The sequence below is a fragment of the Protopterus annectens genome, chromosome 17.part0 (genome assembly GCF_019279795.1).
Source record: "Protopterus annectens isolate FY-2018-M chromosome 17.part0, PAN1.0, whole genome shotgun sequence".
In the NCBI taxonomy this organism is placed as follows: Eukaryota; Metazoa; Chordata; order Ceratodontiformes; family Protopteridae; genus Protopterus; species Protopterus annectens.
In genome coordinates, this window is record NC_056751.1 from 121407878 (window position 1) to 121435080 (window position 27203).

At 42.3% G+C, this 27203-nt stretch overlaps 1 protein-coding gene across 1 annotated transcript in view; it reads left to right on the forward strand.

The window, feature by feature from the left end:
- REST (RE1 silencing transcription factor) overlaps positions 1-27203 on the forward strand; it is a 97859-nt gene that overhangs the window by 52826 nt on the left and 17830 nt on the right. Inside the window, exon 3 of the mRNA XM_044059080.1 lies at positions 22452-22535. Coding sequence (XP_043915015.1) covers positions 22452-22535 — 84 coding nt within the window. The remainder of the gene's footprint in view (positions 1-22451; positions 22536-27203) is intronic.

A 27203-nucleotide genomic window follows, 5' to 3' on the forward strand; every position in this document is an offset into this window, starting at 1 on the left:
CTCATTCTCCAGACATTCTTTTAGGGAACCTTCATTTCACAGTCTCTCTTCTGAAATTATTAGGATTCACTGTAAATTTTGAAAAATCCTTTCTCATTCCTTCATAAGACCATGTTTTCCTAGGATGCAGAATATAGACAGATAAGATGCTGGCTTCCTTACCTTCACAGAAAGTCATCTCTCCAACCACTTTCTTTCAGGCTGTCATTCCACTTCAGTCCCTGACAGCCAGGGAGTTCCTCTGCTTGCTAGGCTTCATGGCGTCCACTATTCCCATGTTACCTCTAGTCAAACTTCACATGAGCAAATTGCAGAGGTATCTCTGGTCAGTCTAGATGCAACATTCTCATCCACTAGATTTTGGGATTCCTCTTTTTCCCTGCTTGAAAAAAAGAATTAGCAGTGGTGGATGCAACAGGTTACCTTGAAACCAGGGCTTCCCCTCCATCCTCCCCTTTTGTCTCAGGAATTATTCACAGACACCTCTGATATGGGATGGGAGGAAAATTTTGCCTCTTGGAAGGTTCCAAATACGTGGTGTCCTTCCCAGATGAAGGAACACACAAACCTAAAGGAGATGAGAGCTCTCATTTTCACCCTGCAAACCTTTCAACCTCTTTTTTTTTTTTTTTCTTCCAGGTCCCCTAAAGTGTTTCACAGACACCACCACAGTTATTTGGCATGTCAACACCCGGGGGGGGGGGGGGGGGCATGTCGTATCTCCTGTGCAAGTTTGCTCTCAAGGCTTGGGAGTTGGCAACTCAATATCAACTAACCATTCAGGCACTTTACATTCTTTCCAGTCAGAATGTTGTGACAGACACACTGAGCAGGTCCATGACTCAGTACCACGAATGGTTATTGCATGGAGATGTGTTTTTGGACATTATCCACTGGTGGGGTACTCCTCAAGTAGATCTCTCTACCTCCCCTATGAAAAGACAACTTCCAAAGTTTTGTGCCAGAGTGCCCACTTCTCTGGCATGGAAGGTGGACACCCTGTCCTTCTTTTGGAAGGGGATGTTTCTCCATGCATCCTCCCTTCCCCTTTCTACAGAAAGTTCTGTTAAAGATACAACAGGACCAACTAGAACTCTTGCTGGTGACTCCCTTTTGGCCAAGATAGCACTGGTTCCCCCTTCTGCATTTAGGCAAGGGCAATCATCACAAGTTACCTCACAGGGTGGATCCACTAACACAGGACAAGGGATCCCTAATACATCCACAAATGTCAACCCTTCATCTGATACTGTGGGTGATAGGGTTTTGATCCTTTCAGACTCCTCTTTTCTGAGGATGTGCTCTGCTGCAAGTTCTGCAGGAGGCCAGAAAACCCAATACTAAGAAATCCTACATTTCCAAATGGAATAGGTTTCCCATCTGGTCTTTCTCAAAACTTGCAACCATTGTTTGTGGATAATTCCGGTGGCTTTGTCTTATCTGTGTGAATTACTGAAGAATGGATTATCATACTCTGCAAAAGCTCATCTGTCAGCCGTTTCTGTCTGTCTGCCTGTGACCCCTCCTTTGGCTTCAAGATTGGAAGTCGAACCTTTCTTGAAAGGTGTCCTGCATATCAGACCACTGAGGAAAGCATATGTTCGTGTTTCACTGTTGCAGTCATTACACTTGGGTTATCCTGCTGGCAGGCTACCTGCAGTCGGCCTGAATTCCAAAGTCCTGGTCCGGCATCGGTTGCTGTCGCCTCTTCCTTGATGTCAGTGCGCCAGGGGGTATATAAGATAAAGCCGACACCATTTTCTTCAGTCTTTCTTGCCGCGCGGTTCCCGAAGCAAAAGCAGTTCACAAGTGCCGGTCGGCCGACTCCTGAGATTTTCGCATTTGAATTTCAGATCCGAAGTCTTCAATAAAGCTAAGTACCCCATTGGGGAAACTTTTTCTTGCTCCAGACCGATGTCAGTAAAAGTTAACAATTGTATTTCTTGTGGGAAGCAAATACCTCAAGGATTTTCACTCTTACTGTATTCCTTGCCTAGGCCCTGACCACAACGTTGCTAGTTGTCGGTTTTGTGCTTGATTCAACCAACGCACTATTAAGCATCGGTTTGCTTTTGCTTTACATTACTTTAGCCAAAGGTTTAACTATATAATGCCGTTGGAACAACCGACGACCAGAGTTCATAAAAAGCACAAAGACAAAGAAAAGAACATGCATCCGAGGTCCAAAACCGACGACAACGCCTCTTCTAGGCCGGTCGCCGGTTCTCAGTGAGGCGCTTTCGCAGCCCCTGACACCCGCTACCTCAGAGCCACAGGCCGCCTCCGACTCCCACGTGGAGACAACTAGGCCTCTGGATACTCAAGGTATTGGGCCTATGGAGACTATTCCCTCAGATGGGTCCAGAGCCGCTGAGCAGGCATCGGCTTCTGAGGATGTTCAGACCTACACAGCTTACTATCAAGACCACTTCAGCAGCCAAGGCAAAGTCTAAAACACCATTAAAGACAAAGAAACAAGTACGGCATTCTCCAGTACAGTCATCCATGCCAAAGAAATAGATGCTTAAAATGGCCGAAGACATTATTACTTTGATCAGGGGTTCCCATCCCCCTCCTGATAAAAGGCCTAGGCAAGACACTGACTATGACTCCTCTGACCAGGTTTCTATTTCCTCTGATTCCTCTTCAGAACGGGGATATTCTCTTCCTCCCTATGAGGACTCTGACGCTGAAGAATCTATCCCTTCAGTCTCTCCTCCTGAGGATTACTCTTTTTTTGGGGAAACCTTGCACACCATGAGGGAGCATTTCCATTGGGAGAGCCAGGATTATTCAGAATCCAAAAAAAGTCTCTGAGACTTTCTTTTACTGCCTCAGCACAGACCCTTTGCTATCCCCCGTACTAGATATTGTTGATGTTTTTTCTGAATCCAGTTTGTCTCCTGATTCTTTACCCCCTGCACCAGTCAAACCAGATAGGTACTACAGGGTCCCTGATTCTCATAAATTTCTTTATAAAAACCCTGCTGCTGACCCAGAAACAATTTCTCAGGGTCCCAAAGGGGTCAAGGCTTCCACTGCAAAAAACCCTGTTCCCTCTGATAGGGATTCTAGAGCACTGGACAGATGGGGGGGGGGAAAGTTTACACCTCTGCTACTTTAGCTGTAAGGGCTTTAAACTGGCAGTTTCACGTGCTAAAATATCTGATGTCTTTGCTAAAACAGAAAATGCTTACAAGCTCAGAATGTCCTGAAAATAAGGAAAAGCAGGATTTATTGCATGCAGCTGAACAAGTGGGAAAGCATACTTTGCAATGTGGTTTTGATTCATTAGAGGCTTCTTGCAGAGCCGCAGTTACAGTTTCTGTCATTCGAAGACATGCTTGTTTAAAAGAACAAAGTTTACCTGACCATGTTAAAGCAAAATTATTGGATGGTCCATTACAGCATGATACTTTGTTTGGTGTTAAGGCAGAAGAGGTGTTAAAGAAAATGGAGGCTGAAGCAAAATCAATGCAGACAGTAAAGGATTTCTTACAGGTTCAGCCACCCAGATTTAGCAGGAACTGGCCTTCAAAAAATTGGTCCTTTCCAGTGTCAGACAGGCCACAGAGGCAGATACAGACACCCAAGAGGCAGATTTCAGCCCCAAGGCTCATACAGACCTAAACAGTGGGGTGCTTCAGCCCCCAAAGGCGGAGAAGGCAAATCACAACCTTACAGGAAACAGTCCCAATGACTCTCCTCTACCTATGCCAAGCACTTACCTTTTGGAAGCACCCTTAGGGGGAAAACTAGCACTTTTCTTACAAAATTGGCACACGATAACCCAGGACAAATGGGTACTAAATATTGTTTCTCAGGATTACAGGTTCCACTTTCACACCCTACCAAGACCAAAATGTATGCCAGACCTGCCACACAATCAATGGGCAGAGGCACAAAGACAAATTTCTGCTCTCATGGACATGAGGGCTATTCAAAAAGTAGCACAGGAAGAGCAGGGGCAAGGATTTTACTCAAGACTTTTCTTGGTACCCAGAAAGGACAACGCTTGGAGACCAATACTGGACCTGTCTACTTTAAATACTTTCCTGGACGTTCCAAAATTCAAAATGTTGACACTACAGCAACTTCTACCCATGCTGGGCAAGAAGGCTTGATTAGTTACCTTGGACCTCAAAGAGGCATACCTGCATGTCCCAATCAGACAAACTTGCAGAAGATACCTCAGATTTATAGCTGGTTCAATGCATTACCAATTCTCTGCACTGCCCTTTGGCTTCTCTACTGCGCCCAGGGTCTTCACAAAATGCCTGGCACCAGTAATTGCTTTTTGCAGACAAAAAGGAATCCAAATATATCTCTACTTGGACAACTGCCTTATTCAAGCAGAGAGAAAGGACATTCTTCTAAAGCATGTGGCGTTTGTAAAAAGATTACTAATTTGTTGCCTAGGGTACACAGTAAACAAAAATAAATCAAAATTAGTGCCCTCTCAAGAGATAATATTCCTGGGTGCAAGCTTAAATACAACTGCCCAGATGGCTTATCTCACACCAGACAAGCAAAGGCAAATGACTCATTACTTTCAAATGATGGCAACAAAGACCCAGCTACCGGCAAGAAAAATTTTGCAGGCTTTGGGCTTCGTGGCATCCTGCATCCTACTAATTCCATATGCAAGACTGCATATGAGGAAATTACAATGGTATCTAAAAAGTGTTTGGACTCAACATTGCCACAGCCTGGAAACAATAATATCTCTTATTCCCTGCCTGCAACAGGAGTTTCAATGGTGGGCACTGGCCTGTCACCACAACAAGGGACGGCCTTTCACTTCACTCACAACTAGGCAGACACTAGCAACAGATGCATCGGATTATGCCTGGGGGGCACACATGGCAGGAAAATGTATTCAGGGCACATGGCCCACGGACCAAATGCATCTTCATATCAATCAGAAAGAGATGCTAGCTGTACAGAATGCCCTGATAGCCTTCAAGGATTTATTACATCCAGGACAACTATTGCTAAAGACGGACAATACTACAGTTATGTGGTACATAAACAAGCAAGGGGGCACTCATTCTACCCCCTCTGCAGGCAAGCCATGACCTTGTGGAACACAGCACTGACCTACCAAGTACATCTGCAGGCACAATTCCTGCCAGGAAAGAAAAATACTCTGGCAGATGAACTAAGCAGAAACCTCATGGACCCTCACAAGTGGAAACTAGATCTACAGGTCTTCAGCATAACAAGGAAATGGGGATGCCCAGACATAGATCCATTTGCCTCCCCTCACAACTGCCAACTACAGAGATTCTGCACAAGGACTTATCATTCACAAGCATGGAAAGTGGATGCTCTATCATTCAGCTGGAAAACCCTGACAGTTTATGCCTTTCCACCACTACCTCTCTTTCCCAAGGTACTCCTAAAAGTCAGACAAGAGAAGCCAAAAATGATTCTGATTGCCCCAGACTGGCCATGCCAGCACTGGTACCCAATCCTAAAGAGCTTGTCTCAAGGCCCAGCCTGGACTTTACCTCAAATTCCTCATCTTCTGACTCAACAAAACAATCAGATCCTGCACAGCCAACTCAGGACCTTAAATCTGGCTGCATGGCAAATGATATAGCCACTCAGAACACGCCACTCTCTAAAGCTGTTATGGATGTCATTTTGGAAGCCAGGAGGCCCAGCACCAGGAAATCTTATGCAGAAAAATGGAAGAGATTCTGTGCTTGGAACCAGGCACAAGGACTTGAACTACTTGTTCCAAATATTTCTCAGAGTTTACAATACCTAACTGAGATGCTGGACAAAGGCCTATCTTTCTCATCAATTAAGATCCATGCCTCTGCCATTTCAGCTCATTACAATACGGAACCTCCTATTTTCTCACATCCACTGCTAAGACAGTACCTCAGAGAGGCAAAAAACATAAGACCCCCAAGGAGAGCACCGATTCCTCCATGGGACCTCAACTTTGTCTTGGAAAAGCTCACACTGCCTCCTTTTGAGCCAGCCAATGCAGCTGATATAAAATTTTTTATCATGGAAAACTGCTCTGCTCCTAGCAATGACTTCAGCAAGAAGAGTCTCCGAGTTACAGGCATTAATGGCAGTGGAACCTTTTATCATTTTTCATCTGGACAGGGTTTCTCTAAGGACAAACCCAACATTTATGCCAAAGGTAGTATTCAGTGTGGCTCTTAACCAAACCATTCATTTGCCAACATTTTATCCAAATCCCCAGAATAAAGGGGAAAGACTCCTGCACTCTTTGGACATACACAGGCAGCTACGCTTCTACTTGGACAAAACAAAAGTTTTCAGAAAAAACTGAGCAACTGTTAGTAGCATATGCTGCAGGATCACAAGGAAAGGCTATCTCAAAGCAGACTATTTCAAAATGGATAGGACACTGCATTTGTTTCTGCTATGCACAGCATGGCAAGTCAGTGCCTAAGAATATTAGGCACATTCTACCAGAGCAGCAGCCACTTCAGCAGCCTTTTGTCAGAGGAGTACCAACCAAGGAAATTTTGGAGGCTGCAACTTGGAGTTCAGTGCACACTTTTACCAAGCATTATCACTTACCTCTTTACTCTAAATCCAGAGCAGGCTTTGCCACTGCAGTTCTGCAGGGCCTCATAGCCACTCCTAATCCTATTTAGACCCAGCCGCCCTACCTCCGCTTTGGGATTCAACCCAAGTGTAATGACTGCAACAGTGAAACACGATGAACATAGTACAGTTGTGTACCTACCATAAATGTAGATGTTCGAGTGTATTCACTGTTGCAGTCCAGGTTACCCTCCAGCCCCCTTACATTGCTGGGACTTATCTGTACTTCTCTATCCTATACAACCTATGTGGTGTATTTGCTTGTAGATGAAGGTATTGCTTATGTTAGTGCATGCATTTTTATTTGCAACATTTTTAGCCTACCCTTTTGGGGGCACCTGACATCTGGGGCAAGAAAAACTGAAGAAAATGGCGTCGGCTGCATCTTATATACCCCTGGTGCACTGACGTCAGAGAAGAGGAGACAGCAACCGACGTCGGACCAGGACTTTGGAATTCAGGCTGACTGCGGGTAGCCTGCCAACAGGATAACCCAAGTGTAATGACTGCAACAGTGAATACACTCTAACATCTACATTTATGGTAGGTACACAACTGTACTTTCCTCCTCCTTGGGATCTAAATTTTGTTTTAGGAAAAAAAGAAGCTGTGTACTTACCATAATGTTCCATCTGTGTTGTCCATCTTAATTTATCCTTGACATATGGGTTCGGTTCCGATATTGGAACTGACTCAGCAGTTACTAGAGCTTGCTCAAGCCAAAAATTCTCCTGCTTCATCCTTGCCCACAATCCTTCTGTAGTATTTACCTCCGATCGAGTTTGCAGATTAGAAACAATGCGGAATAAAATAAAACTTTAATGGAAACCATGCTTCAATACATGCCATAATCACTATGAAGGTGTCCATTCCACCAAAAAAAAAAAAATCACTAAAGGCCGGGGGATGGAGGGAGGGTAGTCAAGGATAAATGAAGATGGACAGCACAGATGGAACATTGTAGTAAATACTTTAACTTCTTCACCTGATGTTGTCACACTACATTTTATCCTTAACATATGGGACAGATTCCCCGGCTACCTTAGACTTTGGGTGGATTCGTAGAAGGATATTCCTGAGCACAATCGAACCAAAGGATGCTCTTCCCCTAGAGGCCAGATCCAATTTGTTATGAGTAATAAAGGTATGGGGAGAAGCCCAAGTAGCTGCACATATATTACCCATTGAAGCTTTAGAGTGAATCACTGCTGAGGTAGCAACAGATCTTGTAGAATGCGTCTTCATAGGGTTTGGCAAGGCAATGTTATTTTTGTCATAAATAAAGGAAATGCAATCCTTGAGCCGTCTGGCTAATGTCACTTTGCTAACAGGTTTACCAAGGTTAGTACTTGGAAAAAGATACAAAAAGCTGGTGAGATTTTCTGATATTTTTAGTTCTGTGAAGATAAAGACATACTTCCTGTGAACATCTAGTAAATGCAAGAAGTATTTACCTCTGTTTGAAAAGTTTGAAAAGAATACTGGCAAATCAATTGATATTAGGCACCACTTTAGGTAGAAAGGTGGGATTTATTCATAAAGAAGCACTGTTTTTGGTGGCTATAACCTCGGCTAGAATTTTAAAAATTCAAGCACTGTCTTGCAAACCACCTTACTTGATTTTTCACAAAGACAATGTGTTTTGGAACAAAAGCTTTAAATCACAGTCTGCAGATTGTTCAAAGGGAGGATGTATGATGGTTTAGGCTTAGGTCCTAAGGGGGACTAGGGTCTTTGAAAGGGGATTTTAACAGTAGTGTCCCTCTTAAAAAGGCCTTACAAAGCTTATGGGAAGCCAAGGAACATTCTCCTAAACCATCATGGAAGTTTGAAATTGCTGCCAGATGCATCTTGATGGTAGAAGGGGAAGATCCTGCATCGAAAAGACTGGCTAAGAAGTCTAAAATATCTTTAATAGAAGAGAGTGGGTCAGTATCTCTTTCACATGCCCAAAAGGTAAGTCTGTTCCATTTACTAGCTTACAGTCTCTGGGTGGAAGGTTTTTGTGTTGCTCAGAGAATTTTACAACTGTTGAAGAAAGAATACCTGGCAACTTGTGGACCTGGAAGAACCATGCCGTCAGCGTGAAGTTCAGAATGTCTAGATGGACTAGTCCGTCTGGATGTGACAGAAGGTCTGGAGCCAGGTCCAGAGTCCAAAGTCGTTGAATCAGATAAGGCCAAAGAAAGGGGCACCATATCTACCAAGGCAATGAGGATTACTTTGCTGCTCAGCCTGAGTGCTTTCTGTATGAATTTTGGAATTAGAGGTATTGGGGGAAAGGCATGTAGTGGTCCAGGGGTCCAAGTGTGGAGAAGAGCCTCTCTTGGTGACTTTCCGGGGGGGGGGGGGGTTAGAAGAGAGGCAAACAGGTTGCAGTAAGGCTGGCCCCATTGATGGAAAATCCTTTCCACCACTGTTGGATTGAGAGGCTTAAGTATGCATCTACCCAGTTTGTCTGCTATGACATTGGAACTCCCCGGAATGTGCGTCACTATCAGAAAATGGTTGGAATAGATCGCCCACTGCCACACTCTGACATCTTCTTGACAGAGGGGTTAAGACTTGGTTCCTCTCTGTTTGTTGATGCACAAAACTACCGACATTGTCTATCTGGATTGCAGTTGTTCCCATTGGAAGAGCTGACTGAAAAGCTTGCAATGCTAAAAGCACCACTGTTCGTTCCAGAACATTGATATGCAGATTGGCCTCTAAGGGCGAATAAGTGCCTTAGAAATTTATGCACAGATAATACCCCACCCCACCCCATCTGGGAGGCATCCATGGTTACTGTGGCCTTGGGCTCCGGGAGGACGAAGGGACGGCCCAGGAGAATTTCTTTGGAATTAATCCACCAAGCTTGATCCTTCCTACAAAGCTTGGTAATTAGAATCTTGTCCAACATGAGCTGTTATAGCTAGGACCATTGAGATGCTAATAGCCATTGTAGAATTCTCATATGAAATCTGGCTAGGGGAACCACAGTTATTTTTGCTGCCATCAACCCTAGATTAGTCTTGAGAATGGAATCCCTTGCCTCTACAATTGATGCCTGGTCAGAGTGGTAATGAGCCAGTTGTCCAAGTACGAAAACACCCGGAATCCCTGCAGTCTCAAGTGAGCTGCTACTACTGCCATACATTTGGTGAACACCCTGGGGGGCTGTGATGAAAACCAAAGGGCAGTGCTTTGAATTGGTAATGACTGGCTCCCATCTGGAAGCGGAGGAACGTTCGGGAGCATTTGTCCATTTTTATATGGTAATGTGCATCCTGAAAATCTGTTGAGCACATCCAATTGTCCATTCTCAAAATGGAAGAATGGACTGTACTGTGACCATCTGGAATTTTGTTTGGTGAAGAGATTTGTTCAGCACACTGAGATTCAAAATTGGTCTCCAGTCCCCGGTCTTTTTTGGCACTAAAAAGAATCTTGAGTGAATTCCATATCCTGTCTGGTCCTGTGGGACTGCTTGGATAACTCTTTTTTGTCTAGCAGCTTTTGAATTTCCAGAGCTGCTGGCTCCCTCTGATTGGGTGGAACATCAGGGAATTTCTTGCAAGTTGGGGGAGGATTGGAAAAGGGTATGGCATAACCTAAGGATTTGATCTGTTGCACCCAAGAATCTGTTGTAATATTTTGCCAGGCATTTTGGTGCAAGGATAAGCATCCTCTGACTGCCTCCAGAGGAAGACGATCGGGCTTCCCTTCAGGAACACTGAAAGGGCTAATCTGGAAAGGAGTCACTAAAGCCCTGAGTCTGTGGACCACCTTTGCTGTGTGGACAGCATCTTCTGTTCTTGTCCCCCCCTGCCCCTGTGAGAACTAGCACCACGTGCATCCTGAAAAGGACCCTGGGATTTCCTGAACCACATTTTTTCCACTGCCCCTGTGATTCTTGGAAAAGGATCTCTAGACAGTGTAAAAATGTACGCCCACTGCAGAGAGTCTTGTCATCTTTTTCACACCTGGATAAAGTCTCTCTAACTTTTGGTTCAAAAAGAGATGCTCCGTCAAAGGGAACATTGACAAATGAAGACTTAAATGGTTCCACAAAGTCACAAAGATGCATCCAGGTGTTTCTCTTTATGGCTACACATGAACCCGCTGCTGGGGTAGTCCCTTCTGCATGCACAGTGAGCCTTGTGGACAAATTAGACACAGACTTCAGGGTGGCCAACTGGAAATCAACCTTATCCTGGACTCCCTCAGTAACAGCTCCTGCAAGGGTATCTGACAGGTCCCTCTGGAGTCTTGTAGTAAAATGTGCCAGGAAATTCAAATACCTTAGGGAGAAGGTTGATAGAGTATAAACTTGCTTCCCAAACCTATCCATCGCCTGGGACTCTCTGTTGGGAGGATGGCTAGAGGAACTTTCATCAGCCAGTTCCTTTTTGGTGGCAGACGCCACAACTGTGGCATCTACCAGTAGACCTTTAACCCAAAATTGCTTGTCTGGTTTCTTAGGAATAGGTTCATTGGTGTCTGGCGCCTTCCACGCCCGCTGTGAGATCAACTGGATGAGCTCGTCAGCAGGTGGAGTCACCCAAGAGGTAGATGGATGAGTACCAAAAGCCTGCAGGTACACCAACTCCTTCAAGGGAAGATTTTGGGAACTTCAGTCACTTCTGTGCTTTAAAATTTCCAGGATGTCTCCAAAGGAGACATCATCAGGGTGTGACCTTGGGGACCCTTCCCCATCATCAAAATCTGTGTTCTCTGTGACCAGTTCCTTAGGGGAATCTAAGTGCTTCCTCTTGCAATTTCTCTTCTGAGGAACCTCCTCAGGGGAATGGTTTGGGGGGGTATCGGAAGAGGACAGAACATGAATCTGTGGGTCCTGCAGATTAGGTATTTGCTGCCCCAATGGAGAAATGGGTTGAATAAGAGAGCGTGAGAACAGAATGTGCTTAGAGGAGGAGGATGGGACTGACTGAGTGACCATTGTGGACAAAGCCCTCTCCATTCTCTCGAAGGCTGCCCCCCCCGAAAGAAGGAAGCCCGTTACTGAGAAAGACTGCCTCAGAACTGTGGTCAATCCCTGCTCTGAGATAGCCCCCAAAGCAGAAGCTGGTGCCGAGCTGCACTGTGTCGAAGCTCCAAGGTGCAGAGACTGATCCGAAAAAACTAGAGTCGAATTCTGCTCCTTGGAAGCAACAGGGCAGATGCGGCTGTGGGAGATCTCCTGATCCGACAGGGCAAAAGAACTAAGGGAAATAATCGTCTCTGAGGGGGGAAGATATCTCCAGAACCAAAAGTCTGCATCGGAAGGTTCAGAGCTGATGACTCTAAAACCTCCCGGAAAGCTCAGAGCTGACAATTCTAAAACCTCAGAGGAGGAGTAACCACTGGGGTAGATGCTGAATCAGTTCACAGACCCAAAGGGGTCAGAGCCGAGGGGAGTCCTGCAAGTCCTCTCGCCAATAAAATCATATTCACTAGCCTCTCCACATTAAACTCTGTGAGCCTTTTGGTGAAATGGACAGAGGTTTTAGAAGGTTTCTGTCTCTGTAAGATGATCTCGGTCAATTCACCAGCAAAGGGATCAGCAGAAGGTAGATAGACCACCCTTGGCAAATTAGATATTTGAGTTGTTTGTGCCAACATAGTCGGCGTCGAAGATAGTGTCCCGAGTTGAAAACTGACTTTCATGTTGTGTAGAAGTTCTGGTCAGCATTTTTAGGATCTGTAACAGTTTTCGGTACTGATAAAATCTTCTCCGGCACCGAAAACTTGGATAGACCTTCCATTGGATCCGAGGTGCTTTGTGAAGCCGATCTGTGCTTTTTGTGAGTTGGTTCCAAAGGGGAAGATGGAACTGTGACAACCTTCTCTTTTTTTGGTTTCCCTAAGGGTGAAGCAGAGGAATGGGAAGAAATATCAGATTTACTCTTAGCAGCTGATGTGACTCCCCAAAGGCAGATGGAATTAAGCCCTTTGAGTTTAATTTATTTTTTCTCTCAACGAGAGCTCTGACTAAAGCCGTGGCAAATGCTGCAGTCCTCTTGAAGATGAATGGCCCTTAAGCAATAAACACATAAAAGATGAGTGTCCAAAAGTAGGATTATGTGGCCACACTTTTGACACTTTAAAACCGTCAGGCCGTTTAAGTTTGTCAGCCATACTGAGTGAAGAAACCAGAAACAAATACTACAGTATACACTATGACAGAAAAAAAGCAGAACAGTGAGAAAAAAATATAAAATCTTTCTTCTTGTAAAAAGAGAAAAAAGGGGGGAAGGAAAGGACTTGTCAACGATGGTAGTTACAGCTACACCAAAGTGTACAGGAAAGGAGGGGGAAGAACCATCAACAAAGATAATGTATGTCAAGGATAAAATTAAGATTGACAGCATCAAATCTTACATTGCCTCCTTTTGAACCAGCAGTTTCCTCTTTTCTCCAACATTGCACTTGGAAGACTGTGCTTCTTTTGACTATCACTTCAGCCCGAAGAGTTTCAGAACTCCAGGCCCTTATGGCTTCCTCTCCCTTCACTGTTTTCCATAAGGATAGGGTTTCCATACGCACTAAACCCTCCTTTATGCCCAAGGTGATGAATGAGTTGTCACTTAACCAATCCCTTAATTTGCCTACCTTATTTCCCTCTCCAGTCTTCTAGTGAGAGGATTTTACACACTTGTATGTGCATAGACAACTCAGGTTTTTATTTGGATAAAACGAAGTCTATCAGATCGCCTCTTCATTTCTTATCATCTCAGGGCTCTGGGCAGGCCTGTTTCCAAACAGACGGTCTCCTCTTGGATCTCTTAAGTCCATTTTCTTTTATGTTTTTCATGGTGAAACCCTTGCATCTCCAGGTAGGCTCATTCTCCTAGAGCCGTGTCTTCTTCAGGTGCTTTTTTCATGGGTCTGGATACTTCATGTATCCTAGAAGCAGCTACTGGGTCTTCTGTCCATATTTTCATAAAACATTACAAATTGAATGGTATATCTAGATCTAGAGCTGGTTTTGCCAGGGCTATTCTTCAGGGGATTGTAATGAGTGCTACTGCCCCTTTTCCCACTCTCTTTCTTCTGCATGAGTTTTGGTATTCTCCCTCATGTTTTGAATATTGCAACATATGAATAAAAGGACATAGACTAGGTCTGTAAAATCTTACCATAACCATAGATGTCCTTCTCTTCTGTATGTTGCAATATTCTACCCCCCCCCCCCCCCGATGCGTGCTTAATTTCTCGATATGTGTTTTTCTCGGTTTATCTCAAACTTATGCTCTTCCTGGGACATTCCTTTCTGAGGGTGGTATCACTTTATGGCCGACGTTGGACAGAGTCCTATGTGCGATGTTGCACGTACCTAACATTAGCTTTAAACTTCTGTATACTGGCCAGACGTGTGGGACATCCTCGTGTTATGAATACTGCAACATATAGAAGGTCATCTATAGTTATGATAAGATTTTACACAACTATTCTTGCTCTTTATGCAATTATTGTTTCTCTGTTTGCTGGCCTTATCAGACAGTCTGGAGTACCACCTCAGGGCAGGAAGTTGTGGGGGAGGGGAGTAGCTCAGGCTTTCTAGGTAATTCATTGCTAGTGGTAGAGGCATCAAGATCACTAATCCTATTGCTCCATTGTCCAGAGAGAGAGAGGTCAGGTAAACATATCTTATAAGTGCATTTGTTTCTCTTAAGCTGAGAATTTATAGTCTTAGCAACTGACAACCCCCATACACACAAACACAAACACAGTCACTGTTTAGAAGTCAAAATTTTCAGCCTGTGGTTGGAGCCTTACTTGTATTTGAAAGGACATGGAAGACTTAAAGCCAATCTGGTGGTCCACTGCCATAAACAAACTCTACAACAGAAGAAAGAAACTGTTGCAAAAAAGAGTAAAATCCCATGACTGGAGGAACTCCCTGGTCAATCTCAGTAAGAAGCTGAGATCCCTCATAAAATCCTCCAAAGCTATTTACGAAAACAAAATTGCCACTGACTCTAAAGACAACCACAAAGCATTCTATAGGTATGTCAAGAATCTAAATGGGAACACTCAGATCTGCTCTGAGTTACAGCATAATGGCACTAAATATACAGAACCAACTGATATTGCCAACATCCTAGCAGATAGGTTCAGTGCTAACTTTACCCCCCCGCACCCGTAGAGGGCCCATCTCTATACCGGAAGAATGCAAAGTTCCTATAATCACGGCTGCACAGGTAAAAAACACACTCTCCAAAGCCAAGAACACAGCATCCATGGGACCTGACAATATCCCAGGCTTCGTTCTACACGAACTACAGAATGAACTGGCACCCTACCTAAGCACCATGTTCAATCATAGCCTCACCTCAGGCTTTGTACCCACTGAATGGCGCACTGCGACAGGTATCCCACTCCACAAAGGGGGAGCCACGACGGACCCCGGGAACTACCACCCCATTAGCCTGACGAGCCTGGTCTGCAAGGCCATGGAACGTATCATCATGGAACTCATAAACAAAGACATTGGTAATCTCCAAACTCTGGACCCTACTCAGTTTGGATTTGTAAAAGGCAGATCATGTCTCCTAAACATGATTGACTTCTTTGAAGCAGTCACCAAAGCCATAGATGAGGGTAAAATGGTTCGCACAGCTTATCTAGATCTCGCCAAGGCTTTCGACACCATCCCCCACTCTGGAATTATAGATAAGCTTACTAAACTAGGTATAAATCCCTATGTCACAAGATGGGTTGCCAACTGGCTCACGGACAGAACCCACACTGTGAAAGTAGCGGATTCCAAATCCGACATCAGACCAGTGACAAGTGGAGTCCCACAGGGTTCAGTCCTGGGTCCTCTCCTGTTTAGTATCTACTTCTCTGAAGTGCAGGCCAACACAGAAGGTCTTTGGCTAACAAAGTTTGCAGATGACTGCAAACTAGGAGCCATAATCGAAACTCCTAACGATGTGGACAAACTACACAAGGGCCTCACTGAGACAGATACCTGGTGTCAAAGCCATGGCCTGAAGCTCAATGCCAAAAAGTGTATTGTCATCCCCTTTGGTAAAAACTCTGTACCCATGAACTACCACATAGCTGGTAGTCTACTTAATGCTGAAAATATGATGAGACATTGGGACACAGGTGGACAGTAGTCTCTCCTTTGATAATCACATCGCCACAGTGGTCAGGAAATCCTTCTACGTGGCTCATCTCATCACTAAAAGATTCTCATCCAGAAAAAGAGGTCATTTGTTCCCCTCTACTCACTCATTAGACCCATTATAGAGTACAACGCCCCTTTTGGTATGTACCTCAGAGGACATCTACAACAACTGGAAAGACCACAGAAATACCTCACAAAGACGATTACTGGCCTCAAACAGATGCCCTATGCAGACAGTCTCAAAAAGCTACAGCTTTACTCCATCGCATATCGCCTACTCAGGGGCGATCTCTGCCTAACATACAAAGCTATGTCAAACCCAGAGCTGTTGGACATGCTCCACTTAAAGAAATCCCAATCCCTCCGAGCTACATGCTCTAGGGACCTTAACCTTGTCACCACAATAAACAGAACATGCTGGAGGGATAGATTCCTGCCCCAGAGACTTCCCATACTCTGGAACAGACTACCTATCTATGTCAAACAGAGCTCCTCCTTAGCACTCGTCAGGAAAAATCTTGATGATTGGATGGGAAATGGGAAATTCACCCCGGGGATCACTTCTGTGGCTCTGCTCGACAGGGGCACAGGAAAATAATTTTCTTGGGTAGCGAAAGCCAGGGTACATTTTTTGGCTAGGCTTGTATGGGCCCTAGGGCCGATAGCCTAGTACCTACCTATGGACAAATTCAGGCCAATAAAGCCAAACCCCACTGGTTGTGGACATGCATATTTCAGCCTTTTTATGGCATCGTCAGCACAACATAAGTGGACTGAATTTGTCCATAACAGACTTAAAAAGAACAAAAGTCATGGGTATTCAGAACTGCTATATAGCTGAAACATTTGTGTTCATTAATGCACCGGATTTGTGAAAAAACATTGTATAGACCAAGAAACTTTGATCTGTTTGGAAAAAGAAGCATCTGAGAAAGTATGAAAATTTAAACAAAACCCTAGAGATTTTTGAAAAGTACAAAAAAGAAATATAGACACGTGAAAGAAAGAGATTTGATATGGTGCAATATTTATGCAGAGTCTAAAGACAAATTAATCAGTACAAAATAGGCAGCCTCAAAGTTATTCAGAGAGAAATACAGGCCTCCAGAAATGGGAAATTTCACAGTAAAAAAAAAAATATCACAAAGAGGGACTGTAAAAAAAAAAAAAAAAAAAAAAAAGTTGAAGTTGTGGAATGCCTGCGAAGTGAAGGATTTGATGTACAAAATGATGGATAGACATATTAAGATCAATGAAAGAAATAGACTGCAGAAGGTCAATAAAAACCCAAAACGCCAGAAGTTTGATAAAACAAATGCACACAGTAATTAGGACTGTCTTTAGAAATCCATGCAATATAACAGAAGTAAACAGGATATATTACTGTGCAGCTAAATTAATAACAGGTAAAATTCTACCACAAGAACACAGGATGGTAAGGGAAAAGAAGGGAAGTCGTCAAATACCATCATGGAAGTATCTAATAGAGAAAACTATAATGCAATTAAGACAAGAGGTGTCACTGTTAAGAGTATAGAAGAGGGAACAGATCAACAAAAATGCTCAGAACGGTAGACATAAAAGCAATGCGCATTATTATAATGGATCAGGGTTTTTCATGCACTGTCACAAATAATAAATTAAAAATATCAGCACAGGCAGAAAAAACTTAGAAGATACATAGATAAATACAAAGGAAAAGTACAAAATAAGCAATTTACTGATGACCCAAAAAAGTTTCATAGAGAATTGGGAAACAAGATAAAAGGAATTGGAAGACCACCAAAAAAAGAAGAAATAGATACATTTTGGAGAAATATTTATGAAGATCCTATTGAACATAACAAAGATGCTGGTTAGAAGAAGTAAAAGAAAGAATAAGAAGTTCAAAGATACAGGATATGAAATTGGATGAAGTAACAGCCAGAGAGATTGAAACAAAGTTAAGAAAACCTCTAACTGGAAAACCCCAGGCCCAGATGCAGTACCTAACTTCTGGTTAAAAGTATTAACATCTTTGCATGAAGATTTAGCCACAAGTAAGAACTATTTATATGCGCATCCTGAACAGACACCCAACCAGGTTAACAGCAGGGAAAACAAGGCACCTACTTAGGAGTGAACCTGCAAGCTACCCTAAGAATTATAGACCAATAACTTGCCTTTCGATGACCTATAAACTATACACTGGAATTGAATTGATGCAGACCGAGTTTATCGTCATTTAGAAAACTCAATTATGACAATAGAACAAAGGGGCAGTAAAAGAAAGTAATGTGAAACAAAGGATTATTTGGTGTTAAAGTCATAGTGGAGAACTGTAAAAAGGGGAAGAATGTAAGTATAGCATGGACTGACTACAAAAAAGAATTTGACAGCATCCCACATTCATGGTCAAGAGTGCTTAAAAATGTATGATAACAACCCCTACCCCAATTAAACTACATCACAAAGACCATGAAACGGTGGCAAACCACTTTGCAGTTAAGCCATGATAAAGGACAAATTATTATTCCAGGGATAAAAATTCAAAGGGGGATATTCCAAGGTGACTCCCTGTCACCATTGCTCTTTTACCTTGCTCTTAACCCATTAAGCTGTCTGCCTAACAGATTAGGTCATGGCTATAATTTGGCTCCCAGAAAGCAACGAAGTCTAAAGTCTTCTCCTCTTCTCTTTGTCAATGATTTAAAACTGTATAGCTCATCAGATGAGGAACTGAAAGTACAGCTGCAAGTAGCCAAAACCTTTTCAAGATATAAGAATGTCATTTGGTCTTGATAAATGTGCAAAAGCAACCTTTAATGCAGGAAAGCTGCAGCACCAAGAAAACATCAGTTTGGGGCAAGAGTGTGATATAAAAGAACTTGAGCAAGAGGGAGTGTACAGATATTTGGGAATTGATGAAGGATCAACAGTAAAACACAAACAAATGTGAATAGAATTTAGTAAGGAATATTTTAGATGACTTTTAAAGTAGTCATGAAAACAGCATTGACCTCTAGGAACAAAATTCATGCTATAAACAAATTTGCTCTTCGTGTCCTGATTTTCCTTCCAAAGGAGGTATGGGCCTCCTTGTAATTGATTATATGTATAGGTCTGCAATCGTGGGACTGCATACATATCTGCTGACCTCGCAAGACCCAAACATAGTGAAAGTTTTGAAACATGAGGAGAGTAAATCTAAGATGACTTTCCTTCTTAGTTTAGCAGAAGCATATCGGCGTCAAGTGGGGATGGAAATAATACCAGAAGTAGATAAAATCAGGCATAATTGAATGTGCCAAAAAACAAGAGAGAGAATATACAGTACGGTGAAGGATCGGATGAGAAGGCAAGAAATGTGGAAAATAAACTCCTGGAAGAACCTCCTGTTGATCTGGATCGAATGCAGGAATGGTTAAGGAGAGGCAAATTCAAACCAAAAGATGAAAGATTAATATTGGTGGCCCAAGATTGTGGGCTACATACACATTGGTTTACAAAGTCCATTGAACATGTGGGAGAAACAGACAAATGTAAGTTTTGTAAAACAGAATTGCACACAGTTGCGCACCTTATTGCTGGTTGTGATATACTAATGGCAGAAGGACAGCATACTGAAAGGCATAATAATGAGGCGAGACTGTTGCACTGGGGATTGTGCAAACATTATAATATTGAAGTAGCTGAAAAACACTGGAAACATGAGCTGCAAAGCATCATAGAAAATGAAGTCTACATCACATGGGATTACCCATTACCAACAGTTCAAAAGATAGATGCGAGAAAACCAGATAATGTGGTTCATGAAAAGAAGACAAAAGTAGCATTAATCATTGTAGTCACTGGGTGTAGGGATATCAATGTGTTGCATACAGAGAGACACTGTCATTCAAATATCAGGATTTCCAGGCAGCAACAAGAGCAATGTGGACAAAAGATACCCAGACAGTTCCAATAGTGGTAGGAGCAACGGGTCTTATAAAAAAGAATCTACAGTTGTATTTAGATATGTTACCAGTACATGTAACTCCATACAAATTGCAGGAGGAGTCATTACTGGGCATGTTGCGGGTGCTGCAAAGAGCACTTCTGGCTGACATCAAAGATTGAAACAATACTAATTTCATGAAATTTAATCATACTTTGACTTAGGAAAGCAGTCTATTCCCATCTTGGTATTAGAAACCCAAAAGATTTGGAGAAATTAAAGAAGACTGAAATACTTATGTCCTTAAGGGTCATTTGCATATATCCCATGTTACCTCTAATGCAAGAGGTTTTAAGGAATCACACAGTGGAAAATACAGCTTGGCTAGATTTTTCTTGGAGTTTTTACCGATTGGTTTGTCTGTATGACCTTTTTACTCACAATCTTCAATTCTGGTAGTTAACTTTTCTTATGAACAGATGTCTTGCTGTGTTACACTATTCCAGTTACATTGTTATGTATGTACCAAAATCATGTCATTTAGTTAAGATATAGAAACTCTGTTTTGAGCTACAGCTTTCATATGGACAGATGTTTAACAGTAAAACATTGTCGATAATGGTGCAACAGTTCTAATTGTTAACCGCCATTTGCAAACTGATGACATACAGCCTTGCATTCAAGAGACACATACTAAGCTTGTGTTCGCCTTTAACTTCTTTAATTCTTTTTAAGGAACCCAAGTCCAGAAGCTGTATTTGGATACATTTTTGTAGTGATAAATGAAAACGTCATAGTAGAAATTCCATATCCTTTCCCACCCACAGGGGTATGCGTTTTTAATCTTCTCCTCGGAACTCCATACATGTGCCATTGTAGAAATTCTGGGTAGTCTCTTCCCTACAGTCCTGCTCTTCCTTGAGTTTCAAAGGAGAATATGTACATATAGTCAATATGTAATCATCTAAGAAAATATTGCTAGAAGCAAAGTTTACACATTTCTGCTCGCTGAATGGTTTCCTCACTTACAAAATCATGGTTTTGCGAGGCAATTATTTATCTGCTTTTTCTTTCTTTTTTCATTCTCCAGTGTTGTACAGCCATGGAGTTAGTAACTTTAAGGAGAACTGTGGGAGGTGATGTTCCCATTCAAGGGACAAAAAATATTTTATATAATTTTGCTCCCATTTACAGCAAATGAGTCTGCTGACAGAAGTATATCTTAAAAATCTGTTGTGTTGAGTGCCCCATATAACATATGAAAAAAAGGTAAATAGTAAGAGCAGTTCAAGGATGTTTTTATTTGACACTGTTTTACAAATTCAGCATTTAATTGGTGCAAATGAATATTTGAATACAGAATATATAATTGCTGTCTGACTTACTATTTGTGTAAAGCCAAACTTGTCTTAATTTGGTAACGTAAAACCTATAGTTTGCGGTCTGCCGCATGAACCTGAAGCAGAACACTGTAGTCATTAAGTTTGCTCTCTAGCTATTGCATGCTCTCCCTCCACATCTTCTGATTGCCATCCTCCTCCATATGTCATCTCCCATTCATTCCCCAGTATTGGGGTTAAAAGGCAACTAGAAGAAGAATCAAGTTGCCATAAGTGCGGATGATTTTTTGGGATCAAATTATGGCTTCTGTTGCTGCCACTGTGCAACCACAGCTTGATGGATACATGTGTCCCATTCTGTACTGCTTAATACTGATAGGCACAAGACAAGACGAGCGTACACTGCAAAGTCCAACAAGGTTTAATAGCTGAGTAAAACAAGCTTACAGCAATCAGTAGTCCGGTGCACACACTGGTAACTGCCAAGCAATAAAAAGTTAAAAACGATCTGGCTGCGCAGAATCCAAGTCACAAAGTGTAAAGCGCTTTTCGTTAGGAAACACTTCTCCTAACTTCTTCAGACATTCCTGATCGTTTTTAACTTTTAAACGTTAATGCAGCCAGATCGTTTTTAACTTTTTATTGCTTGGCAGTTACCGGAGTGTGCACCGGACTACTGATTGCTGTAAGCTTGTTTTACTCCGCTATTAAACCGTGTTGGACTTTGCAGTGCACGCTCGTCTTGTCTTGTGCCTATTAGTTTTTGGATGTTTTTAGTAAACATGTCTGCTTAATACTGAACCATCTGCCTCCACTACTGACTGTCACTCGTGTAGTTGGCAGTGTGGATCAGGCTGTTGTACGCCAGGATGGTCTAGCCTGCGTCAGGCACTCATTCCTTCCCTCCTTGGCTGGCTTCTCCGTAACCTGAACTATTGATTGGTGACACTCTGGGTTTTAGTCCTCTGTGTTACAGGATTTGTTTATTACAGAGTTCTAGTGAAAGAAGTATTTTTGTACAGTTGTAGCCCTCCTTGGACATAGTCACGTGAGGAAAAATGTAAATTAAATTGTAGTGAAACTTTCAGACAAGATTTTAAAATGTGCAGAAACCTTATAGTGTGGTTTTAAAATCTACCTTCATTATTTGTGTCAGTGAATGTCTTGTATCTGTCTGTTGCTTGAAAATTCTGTTACAGAGCAATCCATAGGAGAGTAACCTACCTGCCAGCTACTGTGATGACTGAGTACAGAGTAGTTAATTGGGTGGAATGACTTTTGCCAGCATAATGTAATTTAATGTTTTACAAAGCAAATGTATTTTGTTAAGATACTGCACTGTGTGATATAATTTAAATTGTTTATACTTTTGGTAAACAAGCATGGCATTGTTAAACTGTGTGTGTGAGTTCAAGAAAATATGCAAGAGCCTTTTCAGCAGTCTTACTGATTAATTCAGTCCCTGTCTTTTTAGGTGAACGCCCATATCAATGCTCAATGTGTCCGTATTCAAGTTCTCAAAAAACCCACTTAACCAGGCACATGCGAACTCATTCAGGTGAGTAAAATGATCAGTTTCAGCATTTTCCTTATCTTGCTAGTGTTAGGGAAACACTTAAGTCTGTAAAAGCTTATCTCTTTACAAGATAGTAATATTTTTGCAGTTGATGCCCTTGTTTAGAAGCAGTTGTCATGTTTTTTGGAAAATGTTGGCCTATATAGATGAAGGTCTTTATGTATGTTGTGGCCCAATGTTACATAATCCCATATTCATTCTGTAGTATTAACTTGTTTTATCTGTTTATAGTTGTGTGCAATCTTAACATTGACACCAAAATGTTTGAGAATTTGAAGAGTTCTGTAGTTCCTCAGAGCTTTTGTATACATCTAAAGGCACTACTGTGTTTTCGTCATGCTAGCTCGGTGCCGTAAGTGGTCATGGCACCCAAATGGGTGTTCTCCACTGACATATTGCAGAATTAATGCCAGTCATTTTTGAAGGAAGATCTTCATAGGTCGGTAGTAAGATTGCGGGATTGCATTTTTAACATTGCTGTACCGCAGTACTTGATTCTTCCATTTCAGTTCTTGGCTGGTATAACATTCTGTGCAGAGTGTGGGTATTCTTCCTATTAGCATAGATTTTCACTGGGGTCCCAGTTTTGCTCCACATTCCAAAGACATGACAGTGTGTCTAGTGTGTGGATTGAAGATGGTGAATTGGTCAGGGTGCACGTGTGAATGCAGTTGTCTGAACTATGTACTTCAAAGTAGACTTTGCCTATCTGGGCCTGTTCCTGCCATGCTCTTGTTGTTTGCTGGGGTACACCTTTGCCTCGACAACTTTGAATTGTAGAAAAGTCAGTGAAAACTTATACTTCAGTAGAAAGGCAGTTGACACAGTTGGATATTTTTGTGGGTAATTTTGTTCTGCCCATCTACATCAAAAATATATTGCTTCTTGTTCAGGTAAATACACAGGGAATTAAAGTAGGTGTCCTTATAATTGAGCTATAGCATGGGACTTTAGTGCATTGGGCAACATACTAATCCTCCCCCTACTCACTTTAGGACCTTTAAAAAACTTTTTGACAGCTTACAGTCTGTCAATAAGGAAACAGAAGTTTAACAGTTTTGTTCCTTAATCTGGTGTTAACTTCCCCAGCACTACTTTGCAGGTGTAGATTTTAAAGTAGAACCATATCAGATATTCCATTATACACCAGTCAAGAGGTCAACTCTTAATAACCTGTAAGAAACCGACTATAGTCAGATTTTTCCAACTCCATGATTTTTGTTGCAAATGATCATTGTACCTGTTCAGGCTTTTATTTGTTTGTTTTTGGCTTGTTAGACTGCTACAAAACACAGCATTGTGTTCAGTTATGTGCTGGATCGGGAAAACGTAAAACAGTACAAAGATCAAGTGACTAGGCATGCCCTTTAGCATTTGATCGCTACAGAAAGTGTTTTTCTAACTGTAGCACATACACTGTAGTCAGAGTTTAAATTTGTCCTTAGATCTTTAATTGTACAGAGATGTTTTTTTATGGTTTGACTATTTATTTTGTCAGCATAATTCGTCCTTTTTGCCAAGTCTGGTTGTGCTACATGTACTGGTATTAAATGTAAGGTCATTACTGTTGCATCCCAAGGGGAATTTTTGCAGAACATCTTGAATAATTTTAGTTTTTTTTTTTTTTTTTAGTGTTTGTGCTACATATTCGGCAGTCATCAGCAAAGCTGGTTATCTGTATCCTGTAGCATTTATTAGTTGCAGAAGTGCCTAATGATAAATGAGACCTCATCTGTCAGTTTGGAAGCAAATATTTGTCCTGCTGTTACCGTGTTGCCACCCTCTCCAGTCAGGTCACCTTTGTTGAGGCCTTTATTTTGGGGAAATTCTGTAAATGATTCATCTGAAGGGTAGATGACCCACAGAATTAGTGTCTTTTCCACAAACTGAGGCTTCAGGAAGCCTGTCCATCTGTACAGCCACCCTCCTAGATGATCCCTTTGTTGATGCATTGTACAGTGTATATATTGCTAAGGAGAATGCAGGTGCTTTGGCCGTGGTTCCTCAGAAGGTTGATTCCCCCTCTCCCATCCAGGAAGTTTTCCTTATGGGCAGAGACCCAACAGATTTCTGCTGCAGTCTTGATGTAAAATCTACTGTTGCCTGTCTCCCCAGATGAGGCATTGGAGATGGGCACATAAGGAAGGTTATAGTCACACTGTGCACTCTATACTTGAGAGTGTTTATGTTACTGATGGTGTATTTTGTGTGATCTGATGGATGAAACATACTAGGTTCATAGGTAGGTTTTGGGCATGGGGCTAAGGACACCATAGAGAAACCTAGCCCAGAGCACCATCTAGTTAAGTGAATTGCTCAAAGTCGCACAGTAGACAAGTGGAGGCTGAGGGAATCATCCCCGGACTACAGGAAACCTCTCATAAACCTAATCCTTTGCACTAACTGCCAGACTAAATTCATTTGCATTGTACAGTGGAGGTCTCTGGGCTGTTCCTAAATTTGTCTTGAGCAACCACATAGTTCACATAACCTGTTGTGCAGCATTAGCCATTATAGATGGGTCTATATTAGAATCTCGAAAGTTTAATGCTTCGAATCACTAAAGATCGAACTTTAGTGATCGACCCATTAAACCATCAAAATTCTACAAGACCCTGACAAAAACAAAAAACAAGTAAAGGCTGTTTAGGCAGGGGGGCAAGCTCCCCTGCACCCCCCACACCCCCCGCTACTTAAATATACCAACTCCGAGATTGCACTTTAACGGAGTATGGTGCGGAAAGGGAGGATTTCCCTTTCCTGCACTGTAGCGAGATCTCGGAGTTGGTATATTTAAGTAGCAGGGGGTGTGCACGTGGGGAGTGCAGGGGGTCTTGCCCCCCTGCTTAAACCCGTCAGGGTAAGTATTTGATGTTTCAGTTTTTTTTTTTTATTTTCGAAGTTACGGAACTTCGATAATATGGTGTCGACCATATTGTATTCGATGTTCTCTAACTTGGAGATAATAATATAGACCCATTATAGACATTTGCCAGCACTGCTGTTTGTGCTGTACATTCAAATGAACATGCCAAAGGGGTGTTCCTTTACTTCCTGTTTTGAGGTCGGTTGCTTTTCAGTCAGATTTCAAAGAGCACCTGAAGAAAAGGGGCAAATCCTTGTGGTTGCAGGGATCTGTTTCTATTCTCCATATCATTCTTTTGCCAGAATACAAGGAGGCTGTGGCCCTGGTTTGCCAGAACACCAAGGAGGCACTTGTGAGCCTGTTTCTAGCAAAACCATGGTCACAGCCAAGTAGGGTCTGAGATTCAATAGTCGTCCTTATCTGAGACCAAACAGTTTTCATAAGAGGCTCGTTTCAGACTCAGGGCAGATCACACAACTCCCGACTCCTTCCTCAACTGCTTCTCTTTGGGAGTTGGTCGTTCACAGTGAGGTTGCTCTCCCACTGCACTCCCATCTTGACACAAGTAGTCAAGAAGGAATGAATCGGGGAGATTGTAACCGAATGCTACACCATTACTTTATTTTTTTTTTTTTATCTTCTCTTTTTATCAGATGCCCCACTATTTCAGAAATGTTAGTCAAGGAAAGAAGAGCAAAAGCTCTTTAACAGGAGAGTTGGCCATTAGATCTTATTAGACCATTACCAGCTCTGATTTTAATCAAGATACATTTTGATTCCAGACAGGTGGGAGGACCTTGCATCCATCTTGGATTTAAGTAGCCTAAAGTGTCCTTCCACATGGTCACACTTTAGTCACTCCTCTCTGCCTTTTCAGAGGAGATTGTGTCTCTTTGGATCTTCAGGATGCTTACCACAAAACAGCTCCAAGCACTACAGAAGATTATTTTGCTTCCACTTAGAAGATGCTTATTACCAGTGTCGTAACAGAATGCTTCTGCAGATATTTATTACAGAATTGTACACTCAAACTATGCCATCCACTGATTCTCTTAAGGCATAGTATACACTGTAGAAAGCAGGGCTAATTTGTTTGCAGAAGAAGTTTGGACTACATGTCAGCAGTGTGGATACCATGTTTCTGAAGGAACATGTGACTCCGTAGAGGAGGTGAAAACTGAACATCCCACAGCCAGATTCTTTTCCCCTGGAGTGAAAGTTTGTTTTTTAGCCTTTTAACTTCTACCTGGCTACCTGGTAGAGAACAAGGCATCAGTGCACGAACCAGCTTTTCCCAGGGGTATAGTTGAAGCTGTGGCAGGTGTTACTCAGTTGTTTGCAACTGTGCATTTTGACATTGTATTGACACATTGGAGAGTTTATCATATTGCTGCTTACACAGTTATTGTCAAAACACCGAAACTGATGCTAGTCTGATGTGCATACTCATGCCTCTTGAATCTAGCTTAGGTATAGTAAGTATTAGTTTCTTTCAAATAAGGATAGCACAGTCCAGTAAATGTAAACCAAAGGATCTGATGTCCATTTTCATCTGATTCAGATGCTGGGACTCTGATCCAATTTCGGCACCTTTAAACCTTTGGATCCTGGGCTCTGACTTCTCCCCTCTCTATTCCCTTTCCTTCATCAAAATACCCCAGCTCTCGGTTACAGCTTGAGCAAAATGATCACAAGGGCTCTGTCTGCTTTACGATAAGTTTGTCCTCAAAGTAATAATTTTCAGATTCTTATTTTCTTAGCAGTTTAGCTGGTGCTTTCCACCT